General features: G+C 36.0%; 3 protein-coding genes across 3 annotated transcripts; 1 reads left to right on the top strand and 2 right to left on the bottom strand.

Moving 5' to 3' along the window:
- Positions 1-3,097: 3,097 nt before the first annotated feature.
- LOC132109640 (mid1-interacting protein 1-like) lies at positions 3,098-5,044 on the bottom strand. The gene is made up of 2 exons (XM_059515895.1): positions 4,883-5,044; positions 3,098-4,208 (listed from the first exon to the last, which is right to left on the bottom strand). The coding sequence occupies exon 2, from the start codon at positions 4,199-4,201 to the stop codon at positions 3,722-3,724; it is 480 nt and encodes a 159-aa protein (XP_059371878.1). The 5' UTR covers positions 4,202-4,208; positions 4,883-5,044; the 3' UTR covers positions 3,098-3,721.
- Positions 5,045-6,033: 989 nt separating this feature from the next.
- LOC132109641 (tetraspanin-7-like) lies at positions 6,034-10,482 on the bottom strand. The gene is made up of 8 exons (XM_059515896.1): positions 10,265-10,482; positions 9,059-9,247; positions 7,530-7,604; positions 7,331-7,420; positions 7,059-7,220; positions 6,886-6,969; positions 6,698-6,776; positions 6,034-6,551 (listed from the first exon to the last, which is right to left on the bottom strand). Exons 1-7 carry the CDS (start codon positions 10,349-10,351, stop codon positions 6,708-6,710), a joined length of 756 nt encoding a protein of 251 aa, XP_059371879.1. The 5' UTR covers positions 10,352-10,482; the 3' UTR covers positions 6,034-6,551; positions 6,698-6,707.
- A 3,709-nt stretch (positions 10,483-14,191) lies between these two features.
- Positions 14,192-25,925, top strand: LOC132109642 (neuronal acetylcholine receptor subunit beta-2-like). The gene is made up of 7 exons (XM_059515898.1): positions 14,192-14,547; positions 14,640-14,755; positions 21,267-21,412; positions 21,498-21,542; positions 21,628-21,737; positions 22,393-23,353; positions 25,302-25,925. Exons 2-7 carry the CDS (start codon positions 14,704-14,706, stop codon positions 25,446-25,448), a joined length of 1,461 nt encoding a protein of 486 aa, XP_059371881.1. The 5' UTR covers positions 14,192-14,547; positions 14,640-14,703; the 3' UTR covers positions 25,449-25,925.
- Positions 25,926-26,370: the final 445 nt, after the last annotated feature.

Consider the following 26,370-nt stretch of genomic DNA (forward strand, 5'->3'; position numbering starts at 1 on the left):
ATTTTTATGCAATCGTGTTACTATTGCTCTTTTAGGAACATCTTACTTGCGGACGCAAGAGAAATTTCCACACAAGTCACCATCATGCACCTCCTAAAAATCACAATGAAAAACAGAACCATGAGACATATTGCTTGCTGACTTTTGTGCCCAGTGGGTGGTGTGAAAGCTCGGCCTGTAGCATGGAGAGGGATGTACAGAGACAGATTGGTAATGTTGTGATGGAACACACAGGCTCTCATTATACAACACAAGGCCTAGTATTGTCAGGCTCAGCATCTCCTTACCCAAACCAGCTGAACATCTCACCACAGCATTACTAACAGCTGTCAGCCACCCAGCATTATGCCAGAATTCATTAATAAATGATCTAGGACAATAACGTTTAGTAGCAGTGTAGCAATAATGCTAACATTTTCCACTTATTTTCAACATTTATGATTTATGATTCACACCATAATCGGTTCACCCTAAATTATACATTATACTAACATTATAGTGTCCTTCTCAGATTTTAACTGCTAAATTGTTTGATTCATTCTGGTGAACCATTTGACAATTGCCCTCTCTCTTATGTGTGCCAGTTAAAAGTCTGCTTCATTGCACTGAATCAGTTCATCCTTAATTCTCTCTCTCTCTCACTCTCTTCATATACAGTATAGCACCAGTTCAATCTTAATTAATCATTTCATCCTCAACGGCTCTCTCTGGAAAGTTTGAATCATTCTGGAGAATTGCTTCATTCAAATTTTTTCTTATGTAGAGTTGGAAACTCTGATTCATTCTAGTGAATCTGATCATTTGGATGGTTCATGTAAATTAGCAGATTTTATGAATGATAAAAACACATAAAAACTGCTTTATTGTTCAACTGTGTTATATATTATTTTTTTGATTTGGTAATGTAAATGATGAGGGTGTTTTATTTATTCATTTATACAGCTGTATTCTTACCTGTTCAATGTATAGCCACCCTGAGATTTATTTAAAACCCCTTTTACACAGATTTGTTTAAATTATTTAAATTTAAATTATATAATTGCATAGTTATATATGTATTTATAATGATAAAAATTACTTCAAATAATAACTATATATATATATATATATATATATAATTAAAAATGTTTTTGGTTGTCAGGCATTCATTTGAAGGTAATCACTGTCTTTTAAATTTAGTTTGACCCATGAAGACAGAAACAGTGCATGAAACCTTCTGTCACGTCTCACACGTGTACGCCAGTCACCAGCATTTGTTTTGCAACGTTCCCTTGCGGGTGCCAAGATGTATGGGAGCACGTAAAGGGCAGCTGTTAGATATGATCCAGCAGACTGGACGTGAACCGGCCAAGTCTAGATTGCCTGATCACGTAGTCGCTCAATGCACCATGGCATAGGGACGAGCTGATCCAGCCAAACATTTTGAAACTGATTTATGCTTTTATGAGTCCCTTTATGATTTACAATGTTTTTATCCTTACGCTTGTCTGTCATAGTTGCATGGTCATTGTTTATAGGTATCAGTGCAATCTAGAGACACAAAGATAAAGCTTAACATACTGAAAACGTGTTCCTTTGCATCATAATCATTACATTTTCTAGTTTACATGCATGTGTATCCTGCATTCTGAGTGAATGAAACCGCATAAATGGCTTGCTTTTAATGTTTTATCCATGCTACATTTTGGTTGAAGCTTTAAAATGATATGTGAAGTTGCTGGTTCATATATCAGGCAGATTTGTTCCTGTGACTGCTTGGCTCAGTTCGTGTGTCTCATGCTGACCTCTTTCACTTGAATGGACAGATGGTTGGACTGCATTTGGTCTGATATACCATAATGCCCATCTGTAGCCAAAGCAGACATTTTGATTGGTATTACTGTGATTCTCACATTTGCTTTCGCCAATTATTGTGTCCACCCACCTACATTACTTCAAAGGCTGGGTGTTACCACAATTGCGTTTAGAACGGTTACAGAGTTGTATTGTTCATGGTTCAGTGAACCATGAGGAAGATGAGAAACACTTTGGTTAGGAAAGGTAAAAGGGTTTCCATTTTCAAGAAGTATCCATATGCATCACACAGAATAAAGATTTGGGAAATGCAAAAATAAAACCAAATTAATTTCCTCAAAACACTTTGTCTTTTGAGGCTGAAGAAATTCAGGATAGATTGAGGTTTCAAACACTTGCTTGAGAATTGAGCATTAATACTCAGTGTCTTAAAGGATTAGATCTACTTTTCTAATTAGATCAAAAAGTCATGAACTGATAATCTTAACCAGACACTTTTTATGAGTGTAATACACTTTGAACCGCTAGATTTGATAAGAATGATGTCATGTTCTATGAAACTGCCTGCATTAGCATTTAAAACACCAATTTCATTCTGTGCTTATGTGGTTCAAGGGAGTTCTATTCCAGAGATATTCCATCCAAAAATTAATTTACTCAACCGGACTTTGATTCCACAGAACATGGAAATATATTGTGAATAATGTTGATAAACACTGTTTACTTTTGTTACACATTTTGTCTAATTAATGCAGGTCAATGGGAATATACAATGTTTGGTTACCAGCATTCTTCGAAGTATGCTCTGAAAAAAGGCTTTGAAAGCTCTGCCCTCATGTCATTCCAAACCTGTATGGGGTTCAGTTTCAAACAGGCTTGGCTTTCCTTAAAACACTGATGGGAATGGAGAGCAAGATAAAGAGCTCAAAAAGTCATGTCATCATTCACACAGCAGAAGTCAGTCACAAATTTCTGCGTCGCAGCATGCTTTAAAATGTCTTTAGCCTGCTGCAGAAGTCAGTCCTACAGATTTGAAATGACTAGTTTAATTTTAAAGTGAACTGTCCCTTCAAGTCATTGCAAACATGAGAACACTAAAGAGACAAGCTCAAACCTGCCTTGGTGTAAAAAACAAAAAAAACAAAAGCACTGCTCACGTACAATGCAAGAGACACAGCCCTTACAAACTAGATTAGCAGATACTCACTAGCTCCATTTAGGATTAGATATTTGACCCAGCCTTCTGGTAAATGTTGGCATCTTATTGCACTTGAGGAAGTTCAAGGGAACACTCAGGAAGATGCAGTTTAAGTTAATGCTTTATTTAATAAGTCACTATATTACAGCATGATATAAAACATGATCTTTTAGGACAAACCAGGAAAACAAGACAAGTGGCATACAAACTCCTATGGGCGCTGCTCAAACGGATACAGTGCATGACACGCACACATAGAACAGCACAATTGGGAAGTGAAAACAAGGCACGCCATTTTACATGGACAAGTGCACAAGAGCAGCATTAATACATAAAATCCCCTCATTTAAAAAGGCATTGGCTGGCTAATAGAAGAATTGAATTACCAGCATCCACATTCTTCTAAGACTTTAAATGATTCAAGGGCTTTCTGACCTGGCATACAGAGATTAAAACAAAAGCCAAAACTAAAGTCTAATTGGAATAGATGTATGCTGCTGAAACGGTCAGTGTAAAAACCAATTACTCTCATAGCCCTTTAGTGTCTAGAGGAAAAATCCTGAAAAGCACCAGATACAGCCAATACAGGCCACAGGGCAACCAACTTGGGCAAGAAACCCTTTTTTGATGGCAGAGGGGACTCCGAAGCACTTTAGGTCCACTGCCACCCAGTCACTTCCCAGTCAAATGGTTCAAGAATAGTCCATTTTAGTTCTAAACCAATCAATCCTATCGCAACAGGCTTCCTCCACCAATTTCTCTCTTGTAACGATTTGTGAGGTGGTCAGCCTGGACCGTGAGCTTGGATAGAACAGCAAACAGTCCGTGAAGGTGGTAGTGGAACTGGCCCTCCAGGTCAGAGCCTTCCTCTGCAGCTCCTCCGTTCACCTGCGGTTCTTCATGCTTCACGGTCATCTCTAGAAAGCTGCCACCCATCTCTCTCTTCAGCAGGCCCCACTCCATGTCGTTCTTGATTGACTTCAGCAGCAGGTAGTGCTCATACATGTCCCTCTGTTTGCTGGGGAAAGAGGGCTCATTGTTATTGGGACTAACAGAGGCTTGGCCATCCTGGTCCTCCAGAGGCACATCCCGCAGGAAGCTTGGCACCATGATGGTCTCGTCCATGTTGTTGGCAGCGGCGATGAACCGGTTCATAACGTTGAGCAACGAGTGCTTGTTGCTTTGCGTGTCGCTGCTGAGCTGCATCATGGTAAAGCTGAAATTAAAGGGTACAATCAATGACAAAAAGTAATGCAAAAAACTGAAATCTCTTGCAATGAGAGCAACAATTTTAAATTGTGACATAATTACGATTAATAATCCGACTGAGCATAATTATTTTGTAATTCATAGGAGTCAAGGTTCGATGCACCAAAGTCTATCTCGACATCGCACATTACACGTTTAAAAAAAAAAAAAAAAAAAAAAAAAAAAAAACACCCACACACCTTCGAATGGAGCCGTTTGTTTGTACATTTAAAAGGCCTGTTACAGTTTCACGTGTCCTAATTCACCTCAAAGTTTAGTTTAACTGACGTTTCTTTTAAACTAAATTATAGTTAGAAAGAACGCCATGTAAAGAAGCCAACTCCGCGATTTCTCGGTTCAATGGGTTCAACCTAGAAGCGCTCGATTCAGTGCCGCTTTTCAAAGCAGTTCAACGGATTCATTGTAAAGAATAAACTAAAGAGACTACCGCACACATATAGATCGACGTATATCTATATTAGTATACCTATGCTTTTCTGATGGCGCACTAACGAGCATGAAGAACGAAACACTAAAGAACCTTACATATTGCACGTCAACATACGAGACCAGTGTCACTTCACCTGACCTTGCAATGACAACGCAATAAATCTCAAACAGATTTAGACGCAGATGACTAACCTGGATGAAACTGTTTCCTTGACTGGAATAACCTAAAGATAAACTATAAAGGATTGACGAAGCAGTCAATATTGAGAAGAAAGCTCTCTTCTTCTGTTAGCGCTGACGAGGACCGACAAACTTTATACTGTTGACGTAAGGCTGGGAACCGTCATGTCCAATGATGTGCAGAGCTGAAAGTGATTGACAGGCCATCGGACCAATCATGGTTCAGCATTTTATCTTCATAGACGTCTGTCGTTATCTTTTACAGAATATAAGAATCTCTTCTCATGAGGATGTGTAAATTATTTTCTTTACTCTTATCGCAGTAATCGATTTCAGCGCTTAATTATGAGCTCTTGCTCGTGGTGATTAAAGAAATAGCGATTTAACCTACGAACTAATATTTTCTCTAAATTGTTATTCAGTATCAATAATGCGATGTGTATGCCGTTCGATTTACAGCATTTTAAGACCGCAATTGCGATTTTTAATTATCATAGGTAGTAATATTAGCTATATTTTTATATATTATATGCCTGTCCCAAATTGCCCAGTTCGCCCTTATGGACCTGCTTCCGAGCCACACTCTTCATAGGTTCTTAACCCAGATTGCAAGATACAGTCGTATAAATAAATAGAGAGCGCCCTCTGGTGGTTCTACGTCTGAAGCCTATGCTCATATAAAACAGTTTATTGTTCCTATGCATTTTACAATTTGCACAAAAAAAGAACAGGCTGTAAAGATGCAACGTGTACATGCCCCAAAAGTAAACCCATATGCTGACAAAACGTAGAGAGTGGTTTATCTTATGACAAAAACTAATCAGTATAATTATGATGGAGTGACGAGAGAAAATAATTATAGTTTAAAAAGTTAATACATGGATTAACAGTAATACAATACTGGATTATACATCACCTTATTTGCCTCACAAATGCAAAGATGTCTTTAAATACAGCTCAACCCCTGTATAATGGGGATATTTGTAGCTTTGTATGTACATGTTAAATATTGTTACCTGCTCAACCTGGGTGCCAAAAGATTTCACATTTTGAAGACACAGTTAAGGAGACACTACAACCTTTCTCTTCATCAAATCACCACCATGACATTCAATTACCTTACAAGTAACACTATAGCTGCTACATCAATAAAGACTGTAGAGAAATGGCAAATAAACACATCATTTTCACAGAAGCAATCCAAATTGCAATGAACATACATGTATTAAAACTAGTTCTTGAAAATGAACGGCTGGTGACACAAACAGAACTCAAAAATATAATTTTTGGCAAATGTTGAACTTTAGTTGCATGCAAGAAATTGTACATTTTTTTGTTTTTTTTTCTAGATGCAACGTTTTAGCATGTGTTAATTCCAATGAAACAAACGTAAAGGTGTGCAGTAAACTATTTACTGAATAACTGCTTCTTAGTTTAACACTGGCTGAAACGTACTTTCTACAAACTTCTGTATATCTAATCGCTGTTATATTTACACTCTGGCTAAACAAATGCAAATCGGTTCCTTCCCTTCAATGTACTTACGAACAAGAAATATTCTTTAAAAAGCAGTCAGAAATTCTCTAAAATTAAAGGTTTAGCTAAGGCACAAACAAAACACTGAAACTAAATGGTTTCCCTTTTTGTCAGCTTCATTTCTCTGTGATCTCCAGTTGATACCCTGTAATCAGACAGAAGCGACAGTAAGAGCCCTTAAATGAGAACCCAGTAATTATCAAAATACTTATAAAATGACATGTAATAGAACAACACAAAACTTTGCCATTTTAAAGAGAAGAGTCTAACGGGAAGAGTAAGAAAATATACCTGTGGATCACTACACCATCTCATATTGGTTGTTAGTAATATAGCGAGACAGACAACATGCCAGGAAGATCCCAATGAGCTGATGAGGTGAGGAATTGAAAACATTATTAGATGCATAAGACACACACACACACACACACATACATATACATATATATATAAATAAAATAACTGGACACAATGAATACCTGGAAGAACGCAATTCCAAAAGAAATTCCAGCAATTATTCCAAGATTGGCCTCCAATGTTGTAGTCATCAGGGAGAAACAGCCCTACAGGAGAAGGATGCCCCCCAGAATTAAGAATAACTCTGATTTGATTTAGTTGATTTAGGAGTGTTCAGAAACAGCAGAGCTCTTACCCGTTGATATACCACTGATGCAGCGGTGTTAAGATCTTTAAGTTCTGCAGAAGTGCAGTTTCCACCAGCAGTCATGTTGCAGCAGCTTTTGGGAATGCCCTCTTTTTTGAAGTAATCTGTGTTTTCCCAGCTGGTGTAGTTCTTCTCTCCACAGCACTGCAGCTACAAATGAGAAAATAAATTATATTGCATTTAACATTTATGCAGGTAAGTGAAGTTTGATGTGATGCCTATGTTTTGTACGGCTCTCAATAAAACAAATACATGCTTACTGTTCTCTGGATTCTGTCCAGATCTTCGTTGCCCTTACCACTGTAGACTGATTCAGCTTTATTATAGACACCTTGAAGCACTGCTTTTATCTAGATTGAAAAAAAAATTGTTGTGTGAAAAAAAGTGATTAGTATTTGAAATACTAAATGTATTAAAAAAAAAAAAAAAAACAAGAAGAAAAAAAAGAAGAAGAATTACCTCATGTCTGAAAATAAAGCCGGATATACCTGCTACTAGTTCAGCTAAGAACACAAGGATCAGGAACATAGCATACTACAAGGGAGGGAAAAAACATTTTTTGAAACAAAAAATATTCAAAACAATGAAATTTCAAGAAAACTTTTACTAAATGAGATCTGAAAATCTTAAACATACTTAAAATATTTAGAAATGATCATCAACATTGTAAGGTAAAAATATTATAATATAATATTTTCTATTTATGTTTTATGAGAAAACTTACACCGACAAATCTATAAAAATTCAAATATACAGTGTACACAAAACTATTAAATTAAGCAGTCATGCAGCAATAAGACTCCAAATGTTGGGCTGTAGAAATTAAGCTTTCATATCATACACGCAAACTCACTTTTTTGAGATCAAAATAGGTCACCCTTGAGATTTGCTCAGATCCACTGAGGAAGTGTTTTATGAGGGGGGGCGGGGGTACTTGTGATCTACAATGGTAAATAAAGAACTTGGGACTGGTTGCATAAACTTCTTTAAACTAGTCTTAAAAAGTTAGTCTTTTATTTTTTTTTCTTCAAGAATGGTAATAATTTCTTTAATTCAGTTATGAAAAGGTAGATTGGTCTTATCTGCATTGGAAAAGGAAGACTGATTACTCCCTTGGCAACTGCTAAATGGTCAAACTAGTTCTTAAGACATAGTCTTAACATGGTTGCTATGGATCTGGCCCCTGATTGATTCAATACGTTTTTTATAGTATTTACTCTTTACTTCTAAAACTATGTCTAAACGGTAATATTTTATGTATTTGAGGTCTGAGATGTGGGAACGGTGAAGAGAGAGAGGGCAGACATTTAGCATTTTAGGTCAGCATTGCCATCTAATCAGCCAATATTGCCTTAAATAGTCTGCACAACACTTCATCTTTTATAACATGGGATTTTGACCAAATATAGGCCTATTTATCTTGATTCTTTTTTTTCTTTTTAATTTTGAAACATGTTTTTTGTTTTTGTTTTGAAAAACTAGTTTTGGACATTTAAGATGATATATATATATATATATATATATATATATATATATATATATAATATATATATATATATATATATATAAATAAAATAACTGGACACAATGAATACCTGGAAGAACGCAATTCCAAAAGAAATTCCAGCAATTATTCCAAGATTGGCTACAAATGAGCATATAAAGCAAATATCCATGTGAAGAAAATCCACGTGGAGCATGCTCCCGATCCATACAATGTTTCACCTTTTTTCTCCCATTACCTGTTTGCATCTCTGGAGATTTTCTCTTTCTCTTTTGTTCCTCGACATGGTTGAGGGCTTAAATGACCGTTTTTTTAAATGGACATCAAATACAAACTAGCAATTTTTCATGATGTCATATAAGATCTGTTTTTGACATATGTATTCTAAGTGTAACGTATACGTAGAATGTGCTGTAACTACTCCCACATTTTTTGAATTTTATCACTCTCAGTTTTGAAATCTTGTGAAATCTCTAGAACTGACCAGCTTCAGCATCCATGGACTTCCACGACAGGTAGCAAAGCAACCGAACAACCCGAAGATGATGATGGTGGCTCCGGTCCCAATGAGCACATATGGTGCATTGGTGCCCTTGTCTGCAGTCAGGAGGAGGTCAAACTCCAAATTAACCTTTCCCCATACTCCAACAGCCAACAAGATCACTCCTGTGAACTAGAAGAAAAGTTAAATACTCTCCGACATAAGTGTTTATGGATTTGCCTGAGGGATTATGGCACTGTGTCTTGCCCATCCCCATTCTTAATACTACCACTGCAAACCCTGTAATTACACTTCAGCTTTAAAACTTGGGACAGTTTAGAGCATTACATGAAAACAGGAAATCTGGGAGTTTCCAGACAACTGTTGTGAGCAAATACAAACCTTGACCTATATAGAAACTGTATGTATTTGGATAAAGATGGATATTTTATAATAGTTGTAGACTGGAGTTATTAATTTATGTTATGCTGTGCTTATTACTGACTTTGAAACATACAAGTTTTTTTTTTTAATTTATAATCATTTGGTGATGTGTATTACTGCCAAGGGGAAGTAATAATTTCGATCATGAGCAACTGATTGGGCCTGAGTCTTGGACTATTACTTTACTTTATAAACATGACCATCTGTCCCCTGCCAGCTATAAAATCACAGTGAACAGCAATAACTAAATAGCAATGAACTGTTCATATCAGTTTCCTTAAAATCTCTTTGTAGATCAATATATTTGAACAGCGATCAAAACAGCTGTCACTATTCTTCCCAAGGTAACGTTACACAAGGATGCGAAATTTTGTATTTCCTCGTCTGTAATAAATTTAATCTACATCCCAAAATTAAAGTTTAATTTCATCTTTTGATATATACATTTAAAATGCTAGAAGAATCTATAATTATTCGACGCATCCTTAGGCAAGCCGGTAACAATAAAAGTTAATCGAGAGCATCTGTGTGACGCTAAATCTTTTTGTAAGTTTTTTTTTTTGCTAATCAGAAGATAAATAAACATCTAAATAATGTTTAGAAATGCATCTTATTTTTCATAAAGAAATCTTACAAATCTGAACTAGGACTACACTAAGAGTTAGTACCGTTTGTTGACTGATCCCATTGTTCAGAGAGAGTTAGCTGTGCTGATAGCCGCCTCAAGCTAACGGCAAATCTGATGAAAACACTAATTTAACTCACCCAGAAAATCAGACTGTACGAGATCAGAAACGTCTTCAGACACGTTATCACGGGCTTGGTTTGAAGCCGTGCGGACGGAGGGGACATTTCTGCTTTTCTGGCTGGCGACGCGAGTTTTCGATGGAGGGTGCTGGAGGAAAAGTTTCAGATTGGAGTGTGTGTGTGAGTTGGTAAAGTTTGTTTGGGAACTGAACGGTGATGATGGAGCTGTGGAGTCTTTCCCGACAGGAAGTCATCATACCGAGATAAAGGACTGGGGAGCTTATCTGTGATACCTAGAAATATAACATTAAAATGGACATAAAAATAATCATATATATATATACACACACATTTCTATAAAATAACATTTCATAAAATATACGTAACAGATTTGTGTGTGTGTGTGTGTGTGTGTGGACTGCTAAATAATCTGAAACGCGTAGTTTTCACAGGGAATTTTATTATTATTATTATTATTATTATTATTATTATTTTTACAAACAAACATACGTTTAATTTTTTTAAAACTTTTTTAAAATTTTCTTATTTAAAAGTGACATCAATCAATCAAATTATCAAGGCTTGTAGAGTTTAAGATTTTTCATACTGGCTAATGTTAGGCTTAGAGTTAAAACATCTAGACCAATATGCTTCAAAAGTCACATATATTAAAATCCTAAAAAGTGTCAGTAAGATGTTAAGACCGAAATCTGAATCTTTGTTTTTTAAGAAAGTACAAACTTCATCATCATCATCTTCACTGTCAGGGACAGGGTCTGTAATGTATCTAGTTCACCACAAGATGGCGCCATAAGAAAAGACGTAAATGTTCCACGCCATGCGTAAGTAAGTAAATAAACCTAAAGTGTGAATATACATATTTTTTTTAATGAATTGGGAATAAATTCGACTTCTTTGTTGAAACAACATTATATTCTTTTAGATTTATACAGTTGCAACCGCCATATTTACCGCTAACCGTTAGATTTAGCTTTCCCCTGTGTTTTTCATTCCCTGTAGCAGTCTTCCCATTTAAGCACATTTTTTTCACACGGTGTGAGATGGTTATAAGCAGATCTTACACGTGGTTTATTTTAAGCTCTTATATTAGATTATGTTACACAGAAAGATAAAGACTAGAGTGGGAATATTTACTATGATAGTAGTGATGAAATTGAGGTAGACCTAAATTATACTGGCAAGGATTTGTAGGCTAAGTTGCAACAAATATGTAAACTGTTCAGTTAAAACAATTATTATTATTATTATTATTTACATATGTTCATACATGGTTTGAAAGGTTTGTGCACTATTATGAATGTTTTTTTGTAAAGGCATTTTTAAAACAGTCAGTTGTTGTATTTAATTTGTCTCAGCCAGATGCATTTGGCTCGTGTGTTCAGCCCAAGCAAAGATTGAATGAAGCAATTTTCACCTTCTGGAGATCTGATGACTGAAGTGACCAGATGCTGAAGATTAAAGTGGTTTATCTTGGATGTGAGTTAGGTAAACTGCCATGTTCTGTGTGAGAACATGTTGAAAGTCCATGGATGAGTGCTTCTGATGTGTAAACATAAGGCATCAGAATGGTGATCTAATGTCTGTTAGCGTTTAAATCTTTATACTGCAGTCTGCTTCTGTCCCCAAACACCTCCTATTGGGGGAATGGGAGCATGAGAGGGATGGCAGACATTCAGAAAACAGCAATACGTAAATGGCGGTGAATGTAGGTATGTTTATATGTTCACACATTCATGTATAGATTTGCTCCACAAATGCTTTATTGTGCTCAGAATAAAGCAAAACAATTCATCAGCTTTGAGAAGGTGAGGTTTTCTGATTAGATTATTTGATCAAAATGTTACTGCAGTTTGTTAACATACTACAGTGTTACTGTCAGGCTCATAAAAGAGATTTCAGATGTGTCCTCAAAAGGCTGCATATTAGAATAAACATGTAACTGTGCTTGTGCAGAAATCGATAGTGAATTGTTTGTTTATTTCATTATTTTTGTTTGTATCAGGTAACATTATGTGTGTTCCTCTTTCACTCAGGCTAAATTAACAGCCATTAACCCAACACTAATGGCTGTAACATTTGGGTATGGCTGAGTAAGAGAACCTCGCGTATGTGCGTGCTTGTGTATAAAATGTTTGTGTATGCATGAATGGCTTATAAAGTTTAAAGATCCATAGCCACTTTGTAGAATCACTGACCTTAATGCCTCCTTTGACTGCATACTGTTGTCCTTTCTGTTTCTTGCTCTCATGCTTTCTTGATTTCTCGCACTCAGGCATGCATTCAGTCCACAGGGTTTGTGGAAAGACGAGAGTCCTGTTTTGTCCTGTTCTAGGAACATAACGTCAGGCCTCTGTTTTGTACCTCGCCTCAAGGGTCCACTGCTTTGCGACGTTTTGTGTGGTGTCTTTTCTCATGAGATTTTGTGTGTGACAGGGTGTGAGAGATTAATTTGCGTCCATGATTGGGGTTTTCATGGTTAATTAAGTTCATTGAAAGTTAATTAAGAAAACAATGCTTTTCTAGCAATATATTTATCCTTTGAAGTGAGCAGCTGAGAAACTGCAGTAAACTTCAATGAGCTCTCCTCATTCTGAACTTGATACTCATCTATGGATGAAGTCTTAATGTCTTGGCTGCAGTTTTTTGGAATATTTGCACCATCATTGGCTAAAAAATGTATACTGTTATTGTGACACATTGACATTTGTGGGCTGGGGCATGTTGTCCCAATAATGACTTGCTACTAGACAGCCTAGTATAGGCTTTTCAGCCTCAATTAATAAGGAAAACGGTTGTGAAGGCCAAAACATTATATGACAAAAATACACTAGTATAGTCAAAGTTTTAAAATGTTTTGGTAAGAAGTTTCTTATGCTCACTAAAGCTGCATTTATTTGATCAAACATATAATAATTTGAAATATTATTATAATTTAAAAGAACTGATCCATCAGAAATTATACTAATATATGCTGATTTGGTGTTCAATAAATTATTTTTTTTAATTATCAATGCTGAAGAACCGTTTTGTATTACACTACCATTTAAAAGCTTTTATTCTGCAGCCATGCATTAAAATGATCAAAATTAAAGACTCAACAAAAAATCGTTTCCAATAAATGCTGTTCTTTTAAAAATCCTGAAACAATGCTGAAAACAGATATCACAGTTTCCAGACATTGATGATGATAAAATGTTTCCTGAACACTAAATCAGCATATTAGAATGATTTCTGAAGAATCATGTGACTGAAGTCTGGAGTAATGGCTGCTGAAAATTTTGCTTTGTCATCACAGGAATACATTACATTTTTAAATATATTAAAATAGAAAAAGGTATTTCACAATATTTTACTGTATTTTTTATCAAATAAATGCAGCTTTAGGTGAGCCTTGGAAAGAGGCTTCTTTAGTCAAAATCATAGTTATTCCATACTTTTGACCTGAAGTGTACAAGGTAACACTAAACCATTGTTTTGACCAGTAGCTTATAAAACCCATGTGCCAACTTTCCCAAACATAATACTTATGGAAAATGCATTTTGGTTAAACTGTATCTTTATTATATTTATCATATTGGTGGTTCTAGTCTAAATATGCTGTTGTGGATTCAAGGTGTTGACATTATTTACTTTAAAAAAATATCACTTTTGACAACAACATGTATTACAGTTTAAGGGATTTTTGAACTAACAACAGAGAAACACACAGTTCATGAGATATAACCCTTCTGACAACTTCTCAGTGTCTCCCATAATGAGAAATGAAAAACCAACTCATGTAAATGTTTATTAACACCGTTCCTTATGCTCCATGGTGCAGAACACACAACCAGCAAACTCTCCTCCCCCGTGACGCACACCTAGCCAATTGCCCACGCAAGACACAGTGGCAATTTGCAGTTCTTTTAACCATGTGCACTTGAGCCAGTGATTATCCTAACTTATATTATCACACTGGGCCATCAACACCTGTATTTATTTAAAACTAAATTAAAATCGATGGCATTCGACAGGGTATGGGGAAGACTAATGGATTGTTGAAATATTTTTAATAATATGCCATGTGGACTGTGAACTGTATTTGTGTGTTAGAAGACTTGTTTTTACACAAGTTGATGGCTTGATTGCGCTCAAGCCTGCTGCGCGCGCAAGATAAGCTCATCATCCGAGAGCGCGCGAGTTAGTTCGCGTGAGGAAGAGAAAATCCCAAAGACCTTTTATCATAACGCTCGTGTTTCTGGCTGATTATCACTGAAAAGGAACCGAACAACTCTCCAGGCGTAAGACACCCTAGAATTTTTCACAATCTGAGCCCATAAGAATCCCGGATCCCTCGTTGTCGCGTACTCAAATCTGTTTGTCTCACTCGCAGGGACTGTCGTTGTGAAGTGTGCGGGGAAAATGAATCTGTAAAGACAGAGGGGCTCCGACAGGAGATGGCAGCTCCGATGGCTTCAGGACTTTGGTTTGTTGCGCTCACAGTGGCGAGTAAGCATGCAGCTCTTTTTTTCTATTGATGTGTTTAATGATCAATTGCTTTAGCATTAAAACATATCTTAACTTCTGTTAGTTTAATGCATTTAAGTGTTAAATATGCTTATTTTTGTAAATTTAAAATTATTATTATTTTTAATTTTATTATTAATATTTTTTTTTAAGTTAGTGAAAGTGTGTTTTAAGTCTGGTCACAATAGTGACAGTCAAAACGTGTCAATCACAAATTGCGCAGTTGTTAAATAAGACAACTGAAAACGATAAATTGGCACCATCGAAAACAATTATGCATGGGGAAAATATGAATTTCTAAATGATTGTTTATTTAATTGAATCAATATACTTATAGTGCAAATCAATCTGTTATTTAACACTGACTGATCACAAATGTGAAATTGTATTGAATTTATAATAATTAATTTAATAAATAGTTATTTCTATATAATATATGTACTAAATATGGTGGTTGCAACTGTATTATCAGAGGTAGTGCTTGCTTTTGTGAACTTTTTATACAGAAATACATTTTCAGGAGTGAAAAAAAACATTAAATAGCTCTATGACATTATTTACAACATGTAAAAGATGCCCATTAAATCAATACAACCTATTTATAGTTGAAAACTAATTGTTCTCATCTCTCTTCGGACCTGTAACAAGTGGCATTAAGGGGTTCAATTGGGTCAGTCCACATAATAGCACGTTCTCTGTGCCCCACAGCTCAGTTCACTCACAGATCTGTTTCCAACTATGAAGTATCACTTCAGTGCTCACACAGCAGAGAGTCTTTTTGTGAGTGTATCGTGTTTCATTGAATATGGAGAATGACTTTATTACTTAAAATCATCAGTCTCACACTGAACATGAATTAGCTGTTAGATAATTTACAATGAATAGGTATATAGAATAGACCCTTCATCAAGGTTGCTTGGTCGTGTGTTTTCTTGATCTCTGTAGTGAAAGTTAACTTGAGCAATTCAGTATCATAGTGTCTTTTTCAGTCCATTTTAAGGCGTGTGTGTATATCTGTGTGTGTTTTGGTTCTTGAGGCATGCTTATGCTAACTCTGTCATAACTCTGATTAGATCTTTTGCTCAGTGAGTCAGAGCTGCAGAGAGGGTCTCTTAAACACATTCATGAACATGTGCACACACACATATACAGAATAAACCTAGACCTCAGAAGTTCTTGCGGAAAGTTTGTTTGTGAACAAAATTCCATGTAAAATATTTTGTTATTAAATGCCTCAATTGAGTCATTTCATTGCTTCCATGTATTACCAAACCATGCAGTTGCATATAGTGTTGCACACATTTATTATGGCTGGCTGAAGTAAAAAAAGAAAGAAAAAAAAACAGTTTTTGTGGTGTAGAGGCAGGGTTTAAGTGAGCTCTATTAATTACTCTTTTATTATACCATGCATTCTAACAAAAAGTAAAGTAAGCCCTTGTATAAGCTATGGATAAGAACTGGGCTCTATTTCCAACTGTTGTGATTGCCATCAGCAGTATTGATCCCAGTATCACTGCTTCCATTAATGATTTTATTGCTGAAGTATTTCCACTTATTAAGCAGTGAGTCAGTTACACAGAGCTAACCAAGGTCATGACATGAGCAATCAGATATGTACACTACATTTTACAGTTTTAATTCAGCTGACAATTTTATCCGAAACTACTTACAAATGAGGAATACAGCAATTCATCATAAAGATGCAGAAAACTTGAGATGTCTAATACAGCGTTTTTGACATTATTAGAAAAAAAAATGACAAGAACAGTTCAAAAGTTTGGGGTGATTTGTGGGGATTTTTGCAAGAGGTTTATTATGCTCACCAAAGCTGCATTCTTTTGATTAAAAACAATAAAAGTTGTGAAATATTATTACAGCTTAAAATAATTTTATATTTTAAAATTTAATTTATTCCTTTGATGGCAAAGCTGAATTTTCAACAGCCATGACTTCAGTCTTCTTTGTCATATGATCCTTCAGAAATCATTCTAATAAGTTGATTTGGTGCTCAAGAAGCATTTCTTTTTATTATCAATGTGGAAACTGTGATACATTTTTTCAAGATTCTTTGTAAATGTAATGAAAAAAAAAAGAAAAATAACATTTATTTAAATTTAAATTAAATGCATTCTTGATGAATAGGTATATTAATTATTTTTAAGTGTAGTTTTAAAGTATTAACACATTAAAACCTAAAAAAAGGCTCGAAAAAACATGCTCCCTATTAACAGAAGTTAGGCTACCTGAACCAGGTTTTGTGTATAATATGTTGCAGAGAATAAGTGAATAAGGCATCTGCTCAGTGTGTAATTATGGGGTTTCAATCGCTGTAGGAATTGTGAAACATTCTTGGATTCCAGAAAAAGTGTGATATACTTATTAAACCCCCACACAGTCTCAAATTCTTAAACTAATGCAAACTGAAATGGGGAAAAGCCTTCAGCCGAAAGAAAGCATCTGAGCGAGGCTGTGAGAAAGACCAAAACACGCTCTTTTAAGGGTAGCATGAAGTGGATTTGACTCTCTGACATACTGAAATGCGGCACAAGGTGTAACTGTTGGGCCATAGCTAGTAAATATGTGCATATATTTATATATATATATATATATATATATATATATATATGTGTGTGTGTGTATGTCGTTTGATGCAGTGGAGCTTGGCTGCAGAAGGAGTAGCTTTTAATAATTTAGTCGTTGGTGGATATTTATGCTACTCAAACAGTGATACACTGGTTAAGCACCGCCCTGTTAAAAAAAGAGCGTAACAACTTCGAATGGGAAGTGTTTATGTGTGAGTGCTAATATTGAATACTATGTTATTATTTGTATCCCTAGTAAATTATTCTGAGAGTTAGACTAGGTCTGTGTGTGTTTGTCTGTGTTGGTGTGTGTCTCCTGCTGCTGTCTGTGTGATGAGGCAGGTTTTATTTTAGTGCAGCTGAATTATTCACAGAGTTAAAGTGCACCGGGGGGGAAAAGCTCAGGCATGCAATTGTGAGTGTGTGTGTTTTGTTTTGTATTATCTTGAGATGTTGTGTGTTTCTTTCCAAGCTCCTGTTCTGCCTTGGTTGTTTAGGAGTGTGTGTGTTTCGGTGAAGAGCCCTGAAGCAGGACATGGGGCTTGTCTGATTAAGTCGGGGGTTTAGTAAAAAAAAAATTTTCATAGGGTATTCCACAGATATTAGTCACCACTCTAGACAGGAACCTCCATACTATATAGTCATTTTAAACAAGATCATCATGTGTTTATGCTGAAGATGTTATAATCTCAAACCATTGTTGTACTGATTTTTTTCTTATTATAATTATTATATTGGGTAACTGTGTTAATTAATTAGCCTAACGAATGTAATCGTCACTATAGTGGAGTCTCAGTTGGAAGCAATTGCTCTAAGAAAGGAAGTACAATAATTGACAGTTCATTGGTGCATCGAAAACACAAAGATGTTTCCCATCCTACAGAGTTTGGAGAAACATTTGACATTACAGTGCAAGATTTTCAAGAGATATATATATATATATATATATATATATATAAGTCTAGATTTTTCTAGACTAGTAGACTGATTTAATACACTGGCGTTGAGAACAGTTTTCATTATTTCATAATTATAGAAGCCACCTATAAAATATAATAATAATTTAAAATGAATAAATAAATAAAGTTTAAAATAAAATGTTTAAAATCTTACATTTTGAGATACTGTATAAAGTTGTAATTTCGAGTTATAAAGTCACATTGTGAGACATAACTGGGAGAAGTCTAAACTGGTATTGACAATTCCAAGAAATATATCACACTCGGAGATAAATAGTTGCAGTGACTTTTTTTTTTTACTCTAAAGCAGGAAATACAGAAACCTGTTTCTGCCATGGTATTAAAAAAAAGTTTAATTTTTCCAGCAATTCTGAGTTCATATTGGATTTTTGTTTCTTGCGATTCTGAAAAGAAAGTCAGAATTCAGAGATCTAAACTCAAAATTCTTGCTTTCTCATAAGCTTTACTTTATGTAATTATTTTTTTTCTGTCACGGAATGAAAAATTATAAAAAAAGATAATTGTGACTTTTAATCTCACAAATCTTTTTTCTGAGTTTTTTTTTTTAGAATTACAGATTTATTTTATTTATGGAGAACAAGAAATCTGAGATTAAAAAGTCACTTTTATTGTCTGTGGCAGAAAGACACTTTCACAAGAAACATACTTCCATACAGAATTGCTCATAAATCAAGAACTAATAGGCTTAATATGCCATATATATTTTTATATAACAGTTATGTAATACAGTAGTTATATATTTTTAATATGCAAGTAAACAAACCCAAAAAAAACACTTCCTTCAAAACACTTTATTTTTGTACTAACAAAACGTCCTCCAGTCATCTGATTTTTAAGATGTTCCAATATGTTGCCCATAATGCGTAACCTGAAACAACTGGGAGTGAAATCTAACATGATTACTGCTGAGTTTATAGTATTCATTTTTGGTCATATCATTTTTCTCACAAAACCCTCATTATGATAATTACTGTCAGACTCTGCTTTCATATATGCTGTGATATGAGAGCTTGTGATAAAGAGAATGTGTGCTGATGGGGCAGTGATGGGATGAACAGCTGACTCATGTTTGGCATTAAAGAATGATCGTCCCCTTGGGGTCTTAATGAGAGATGTGGCACAGGGCTTCTGTGACCCTCCGCATGCTGTCCGTGAGTCATGAGGATTGTTGCTTCGGTGCATCTTATTTATAGATGAATGGCATCATTATGTAACTATCTGGACTCATAATAATGTATGTATCAATTTTTTTGAAGGGATAATGAAATTGGACCTTTATGAGAGATCACCACAGGTAAAAAATGGTTGTGTATGAAAACTTTCACTCTTAGCTTTGGGAAATTCTTGGAGTGGTTCAGAGGCTCTGCTTGGTTTGCTCACATGGCTCCTGAAAATGGCTTATCATGGCATTCATTTAATTTGTCACGTTTCCGCTTTACTTGTTGAGCTGTTAGTCAGATGGAGTATGTCTCACTGAGCACAGGCTGGGTGATTGTATGTTGAATGCTGACTGCTGCCCCAGTGCTTCTACTGTCAAATTTAATCTTGTAGTCTCTGTACTCATTGTCCCCCACAGTGCACTGCTTGTCCACAGAGTGATGTCATTTGTCCTGACTTGCTGTCCCTTAGAGACATTGGCACAGGAACACCAGTAGAGTTTTGGGCTTTCTCTTTTCTTCTTTCTGAAACTTACTTTTTGGCCTGCTTGTTCAAAATTACCCTTTAGTTGCATGTGCCAATGATGAGTATATGTAGAAAATCTAGTAAAATAAATCTAAAATCTATTCTAATGGTAAATTTTCCTTTAATGTAAAAGCTGTTAGAAGTAAGATTTTCCACACAGGGTAACACAATTTCCCAAATGTTTCTTAACTGGATTTTCCCCCCACCTCGTTACATTTGTGGTGTTCACAGTCACAAAGAAGATTGGCTTACAAGAAATTGCCTATGAATTTCTCATTATGAAATCTATTTATGAGCTGCTTTTCTTTAACATTTTCACAGGCTTTATATTTATTTTCGGAACTAATTGATTGTAGGCATCATTTATATGACCTTAGTTTTGTACTAAATATTGGCAAAATTATCAGCAAATAAGTTGTTTTTTTTTTTTTTTACAAATAAAAAGAGTTGTATAAACTCAGTTCAATGTATAAATTTTGCAATAGAATGAGGTCTATAATCTGTCAGTTCCCAAAAGAAATTCAGACCTTTGCTAATTGAAAGAAAACAAGTGGACAGATGCTTGAATGAGATTTAGTGATAATATAGCATAATCATACTTTTTTTTTATTATCATTATTTTTTTTTTAGCAAAGCACAATGGTTAAAATTTATTTAAAATATCCATCTATCCATCTTCTTCTGCTTATCCGGGGCCGGGTCGCGGGGGCAGCAGTCTAAGCAGAGATGCCCAGACTTCCCTTTCCCTAGACACTTCCTCCAGCTCTTCCGGGGGCATACCGAGGCGTTCACAGGTCAGCCCCCGAAACATAGTCCCTCCAGCGTGTCCTTGGTCTTCCCCGGGGCCTCCTCCCGGTGGGACGTGCCTGGAAGGTGTCCAGGAGGCATCCGGAACAGATGCCCGAGCCACCTCAGCTGGCTCCTCTTAATGTGGAGGAGTAGCGACTCTACTCTGAGCTCTTCCCGAGTGGCCGAGCTCATCACCCTATCTCTAAGGGAGAGCCCAGCCACCCTACGGAGAAATCTCGTTTCGGCCGCCTGTATCCAGGATCTTGTCCTTTCTGTCATGACCCACAGCTCATGACCATAGGTGAGAGTAGGAACGTAGATCGACCGGTAAATGGAGAGCTTCGTTTTGCAGCTCAGCTCCTTCTTTACCACGACAGACAGGCTGATAAAACCTAAGTAAACCATTTCTTCCATTCAATTCAAAACCTTTTCTTAAAAATTTTAACCTTTGTTTTTCAGCTGTATGGTGTGCAGAGGTAGAGGAACGTTTAGTTAACTACTTACTCTCCCCTGACCGATACAACAAGCTGATCCGTCCGGCGGTCAACAAGAGCCAGCAGGTCACCATTGCAATCCAAGTGTCCCTTGCCCAGCTCATCAGTGTGGTGGGTAGCTGAAACATGAAGAGCTTCCACACATGGCACATTTGATTAATTCAGAGTTTATAACATGTTTATGTTTGTTTTTCAGAATGAGAGAGAGCAGATCATGACCACAAACTGTTGGCTCTCTCAGGTAAGAGAAGTGGAACTTTTGTGTTCGGGTTGTAATTTAAATAAACAAACAATAAATGTCTTTCTAAACGATGTGTCTTTTGCAGGTATGGAATGATTACCGGTTGATGTGGGATCCAGAGGAGTATGAAGGGATCAGGAAAGTTCGTCTTCCCTCCCAGCATATATGGCTGCCTGACATTGTTCTGTACAACAAGTGAGAAATTTTTCAGCTGTTTTTAGTTGTCTTTTATTCACACTCATGTTGTTCCAAACCTGACTCTCTGTCTTTTTTTGTGTTGTAGAAAACAAAAAATAATATTTTTGAGAATGTTGCAGCTGTTTTTGCTGATACACTGAAAATCTGTGGGGCCAAGAACCACACTGGATCTCAGTGTCTTTCATTGCATTACCATAAGATTCAAAATATCTTTATGTGTGTTGTAGAAGAAAAAGTAATAGAGGTTTGGAACTAAATTAGGGTAAATGATTTAAATTTTTTGCTGAGCTATCCCTTTAGATAATTCATAAGAGGTTTTATTTATTCAAAAGTTGAATCCTTATAAAAAAAATACAGGTTGCAGCAGGAGACTTATTTTGTAATGTTTTTATAATGCTGCATCAATGCAGGATTTGGACAGTGTTTCACCTTTACCAAGGACAGAGTTACTGCGTTAATCTCAGGAACTGAGACTGAGATTAGAATGACAGCGTTTTTTTGCATGATGATGAGCTGGCACTCAGGATACGAGTATCAGCTTTAACAACTTTATCATGCACACAAGCAAAAAAAAAAAGGATACTTTGTATTTTAGATTTAAACCAACAAATCTAAACCAACAAATTTAAAACAACGTGTTTGTCATTTTTAGTGCTGATGGGACATATGAAGTGTCTTTCTACTCCAATGCGGTCGTGTCAAATAACGGTGAGGTTGCCTGGCTACCACCAGCCATTTATAAAAGTGCCTGTAAAATTGAGGTCCGGGACTTCCCCTTTGACCAGCAAAACTGCACACTCAAGTTCCGCTCATGGACTTATGACCACACAGAAATCGACCTCATCTTGCTGTCAGACTTTGCCAGCCGAGATGACTTCAAGCCAAGTGGCGAATGGGATATTGTGTCCTTGCCTGGTCGCAAAAACGAAGATCCAGATGATGACACATATTTGGATATAACGTATGATTTTATCATTAGACGAAAACCGCTGTTCTACACCATTAACTTAATCATCCCATGTATTCTCATCACTTCACTGGCCATCTTAGTTTTTTACCTCCCGTCAGACTGTGGGGAGAAGATGACTTTGTGTATCTCTGTTCTTCTGGCCTTAACTGTGTTCCTCTTACTTATTTCCAAAATTGTACCACCAACCTCACTCGCTGTGCCCCTCATTGGAAAGTACTTGATGTTTGCCATGGTCTTGGTGACTTTTTCAATTGTTACAAGTGTGTGTGTGCTAAACGTGCACCATCGTTCCCCAAGCACACACACTATGCCCAAGTGGGTCAAATACTACTTCCTGTTCCGATTGCCTGGTTTCCTATTCATGCGACGACCGGGAGAGTCCAGCAAACGTGAGAAATTTCACAGGAAGCACCAGCAGTGCTCTTCGTCTGATCTCCCAGGAAAAAGTGAGGCAGATGAGACTGATTCCACCTTCTTTGTCAATGAAGATGCCAAGCATATTGGTTGGAGACGTGGCGAGTTGCAGGAAAGCACAGAAGTTCGTAAGCGAATGGCGATAAAGTGCTCTGCAGACATGGACGAGGCTGTGAAGGGGGTACGATATATCGCTGACAAGTTGAAGAATGAGGATGATGATGAAGGGGTGAGTGTTGAGTTTCACTTAAATAAATGTAAAAGATCTAATTGTTCAATGGACCTATCTAAATATATATATCTCAAACTAATTTAGATAGGTCCATTGAACAATTAGATTATATATATATACAGTACTGTGCAAAAAGTGGTTTTAAGTAAGTTATTTCCATGTTTGCTGTAGTGTGTCAGTAGGAAATATCAGTTTACATTTCCAAACACTATTTTTTTGCCATTAAATGTATTAATCCAGTGAGATTTTTGTTTGCACAAGCAGTCAAACTGAGACAGAACTGAGACATAACAAACTGAGACAGACTAAATCCAGAAGAACTGTGGCAATGTCTCCAAAACGCTTCAAGAAACCTGCAAAGCTACAGTACTGTGCAAAGATCTAGGCACTTGTGTAAAAAGGCTGTAAAGTGAGAATCCCGTCAAAAATAAAGCCATAAATAGATTTTATTAATTAACTTTTATTAACTTAACTAAATTAAATCAACATTTGGTGTGACCACACTGTGTTTAATAAAGCTTTTGCCCTAGGTGCACTTGCTCATTGTTTTTCAGGTAGCTTTGCAAGTAGGTTTCTTGAAGTGTCTTTTAGACATTGCCACAGTTCTTCTGGATTTAGTCTGTCTCAGTTTGTTCTGTTTCTTCATGTTATTCCAGACAGACTGGATGATGATGAGATCAGATCTCTGTGTGGAGCACTGGCTGTTGTCAGACTCCTTGTGCAAACAAAAATCTCACTGGATTATTACATTTAATGGCAAAAATAATGTTTGGAAATGTAAACTGATATTTACTACTGACACACTACAGCAAAATATATATATATATATATAGAATTGTTTAAATAACACATAGTTTTATATATATGATAGAGTTTTTATATATATGATAGAGTTTCCAAAACTCAATAAATACCATTTAAAAACAATTTGAGTTCCTGCCCAAATCAGAATTGTTTCTGGTCAGTATTGAAAAGTAAATTTTTAATTTAACTTAAAATGCCATATTTGTAGAGTTATTCATGTTTTCTCCCTTTTTTCCAAACGGTGACAAATGCCAGTCTCCCTTTTTTGCAGAATGCGATATATCCGCCCAACCAATCACAGCGCACCATTCCACACACTGTAAACTGTAACAACCAATCACAGCACACCATTCCACAGACTCTAGACAGTAATGGCAGCGTTTTGAATACACTCTGCATCTTAGTTTTACTAATCTACTTTGTACTTTCTGATCAACAAACAAGGGCTGCACGATAAATTGCATTTTATTGTCATCCGCATCTCGTCAGTAAAGCCGATTCTGTGATTAATAGTACTGGTAAACCATCACGTGCTTTCAGATGGAAATTATTCAGATGCATTTAATACACAGAGCCGTAGATCAGTGCTATATCGTGTTCATTAGATGAATCACATTCGATTATGAACGCCATATTGCGTAGCTTGTCAGTGTTAGTGTTTTTATTAATGCCATTTATGTCTTTGTTAATACAGCACATAGCACTAGTCAACTGAATTAATGTAACATGGCAAAGATGAATGCACTTTTGGAAGTTGAATGTAAGGGAAATGTCATTTTGGAATTTCTGTGGTCTAATGTTATGTTGTTGTTCAGGTTCTTGTTCATAATGAAGTTTTCTTTTATTGCTGTAATTAATTTATAGCATTAACAAGATGACCCGTTGACCCATTTCATTTTGGAAATGATGACTGATGGATGTATTTTTAGTTCAGTGCCTGTATGTAAGATTAGTATTGACCAAGTTGAGAGTCTGTCATATGTGGATCAATTTACTATGCTGTGTATTGTCATCAGTTTCAATATGAAAAACATCTTTCATATTGATTCAATGGATTAATTGCATTTTGAGAAAAAAAAAGTATGTGCAGATATGTCAAACATAAATTCAGATAAATCTGCATATTCTCTCTTTCTCACAGATTATCGAGGACTGGAAATATGTGGCTATGGTGATCGACCGTCTGTTTCTGTGGATCTTTGTTTTAGTGTGTGTTACAGGAACCATCGGTCTCTTTATGCAGCCGCTCTTCAAGAGCTATAACACACCAGCCTCGGATGATTTGTAGATCACATAAAGTCAGACCAGCTAAAACCCAACCCATATGGCTGTTTATTTTCAGTGCACAACCTAGTCTTATCACAAACTTGACATGACATCCTTCTAATTTCAATAAATATCTTAGCAGAAAGCCTAACAATGGACTTCAAACCTGACACGTTTCATAAAGTGTTAAGCTCTGTGTGCCATTCAATGCACAATGTCACAAAATTCTTAGATGCCGTTGAGCACAATACTGGACACACACTGAATATTTAGCTGCCCTAACACTGACCCGAACTCAAAAAACCCTTCAGAGCTGTCATTCAACCACAACATTTAGCCCTGGAGGCCTCAACATTCTTTAACCACTCATAGAAAATGAAGCTCAAAATCCCAAAGTGGCTCTAAACCAACTCTCCCCTTGACTTGATTTGTCTAAACTAAGTGTTTTTCTTAAACATATTCAGATTTTCTGAAATTTCCAAATGCTTGTGTGCAGAACTCATTAAAATCTGCACACTTCTACATAAAAACACTTGTTTACATCAGAGAACCTCATCATAGACCTGTAATGTGTTTAAGGACTACAATATGTACTGTGTTTTGAAAAACGTCAATCCTAGCTCAGTAGCAATGTGGGTATTTATTTTAAGTCAAATAATAAGCTTTTTACTGGACTTACACCTTAACATACTCTACACGCATCTGCATGCACTGTTCTTTAATACACATTTTCACATAATTTCCCCCCTTATTATACTTACATTGGTTTAAACATTACGTGAATAGCAACTCGCAGCAGCATTTTGATTGACCTTTACAGACAGATTTTTGAACGTGCTGTCGTTTGAATGATTGATGAGTCCTTCATATATAATTATTATCATAAAGTTATTTTATTATGATGGTTATGTGATGTATTAAGAAAATAATAAATTGAAACCATA

Source organism: Carassius carassius, chromosome 29 (assembly GCF_963082965.1).
Source record: "Carassius carassius chromosome 29, fCarCar2.1, whole genome shotgun sequence".
In the NCBI taxonomy this organism is placed as follows: domain Eukaryota; kingdom Metazoa; phylum Chordata; class Actinopteri; order Cypriniformes; family Cyprinidae; genus Carassius; species Carassius carassius.

What these genes read in the sequence shown, in the direction of transcription:
- LOC132109640 (XM_059515895.1), bottom strand. Translation starts at nt 4,201, where the DNA reads ATGATGCAGCTCAGCAGCGACACGCAAAGCAACAAGCACTCGTTGCTC.
- LOC132109641 (XM_059515896.1), bottom strand. Translation starts at nt 10,351, where the DNA reads ATGTCCCCTCCGTCCGCACGGCTTCAAACCAAGCCCGTGATAACGTGT. An exon ending in TGGACAGAATCCAGAGAACA is followed by an intron (nt 7,221 to 7,330) that starts GTAAGCATGTAT and finishes TCTCATTTGTAG; the next exon opens with CTGCAGTGCTGTGGAGAGAA. An exon ending in CATCAGTGGTATATCAACGG is followed by an intron (nt 6,970 to 7,058) that starts GTAAGAGCTCTG and finishes CTTCTCCTGTAG; the next exon opens with GGCTGTTTCTCCCTGATGAC.
- LOC132109642 (XM_059515898.1), top strand. Translation starts at nt 14,704, where the DNA reads ATGGCAGCTCCGATGGCTTCAGGACTTTGGTTTGTTGCGCTCACAGTG. An exon ending in TGTTGCGCTCACAGTGGCGA is followed by an intron (nt 14,756 to 21,266) that starts GTAAGCATGCAG and finishes TTTGTTTTTCAG; the next exon opens with CTGTATGGTGTGCAGAGGTA. An exon ending in TTGCCCAGCTCATCAGTGTG is followed by an intron (nt 21,413 to 21,497) that starts GTGGGTAGCTGA and finishes TTTGTTTTTCAG; the next exon opens with AATGAGAGAGAGCAGATCAT.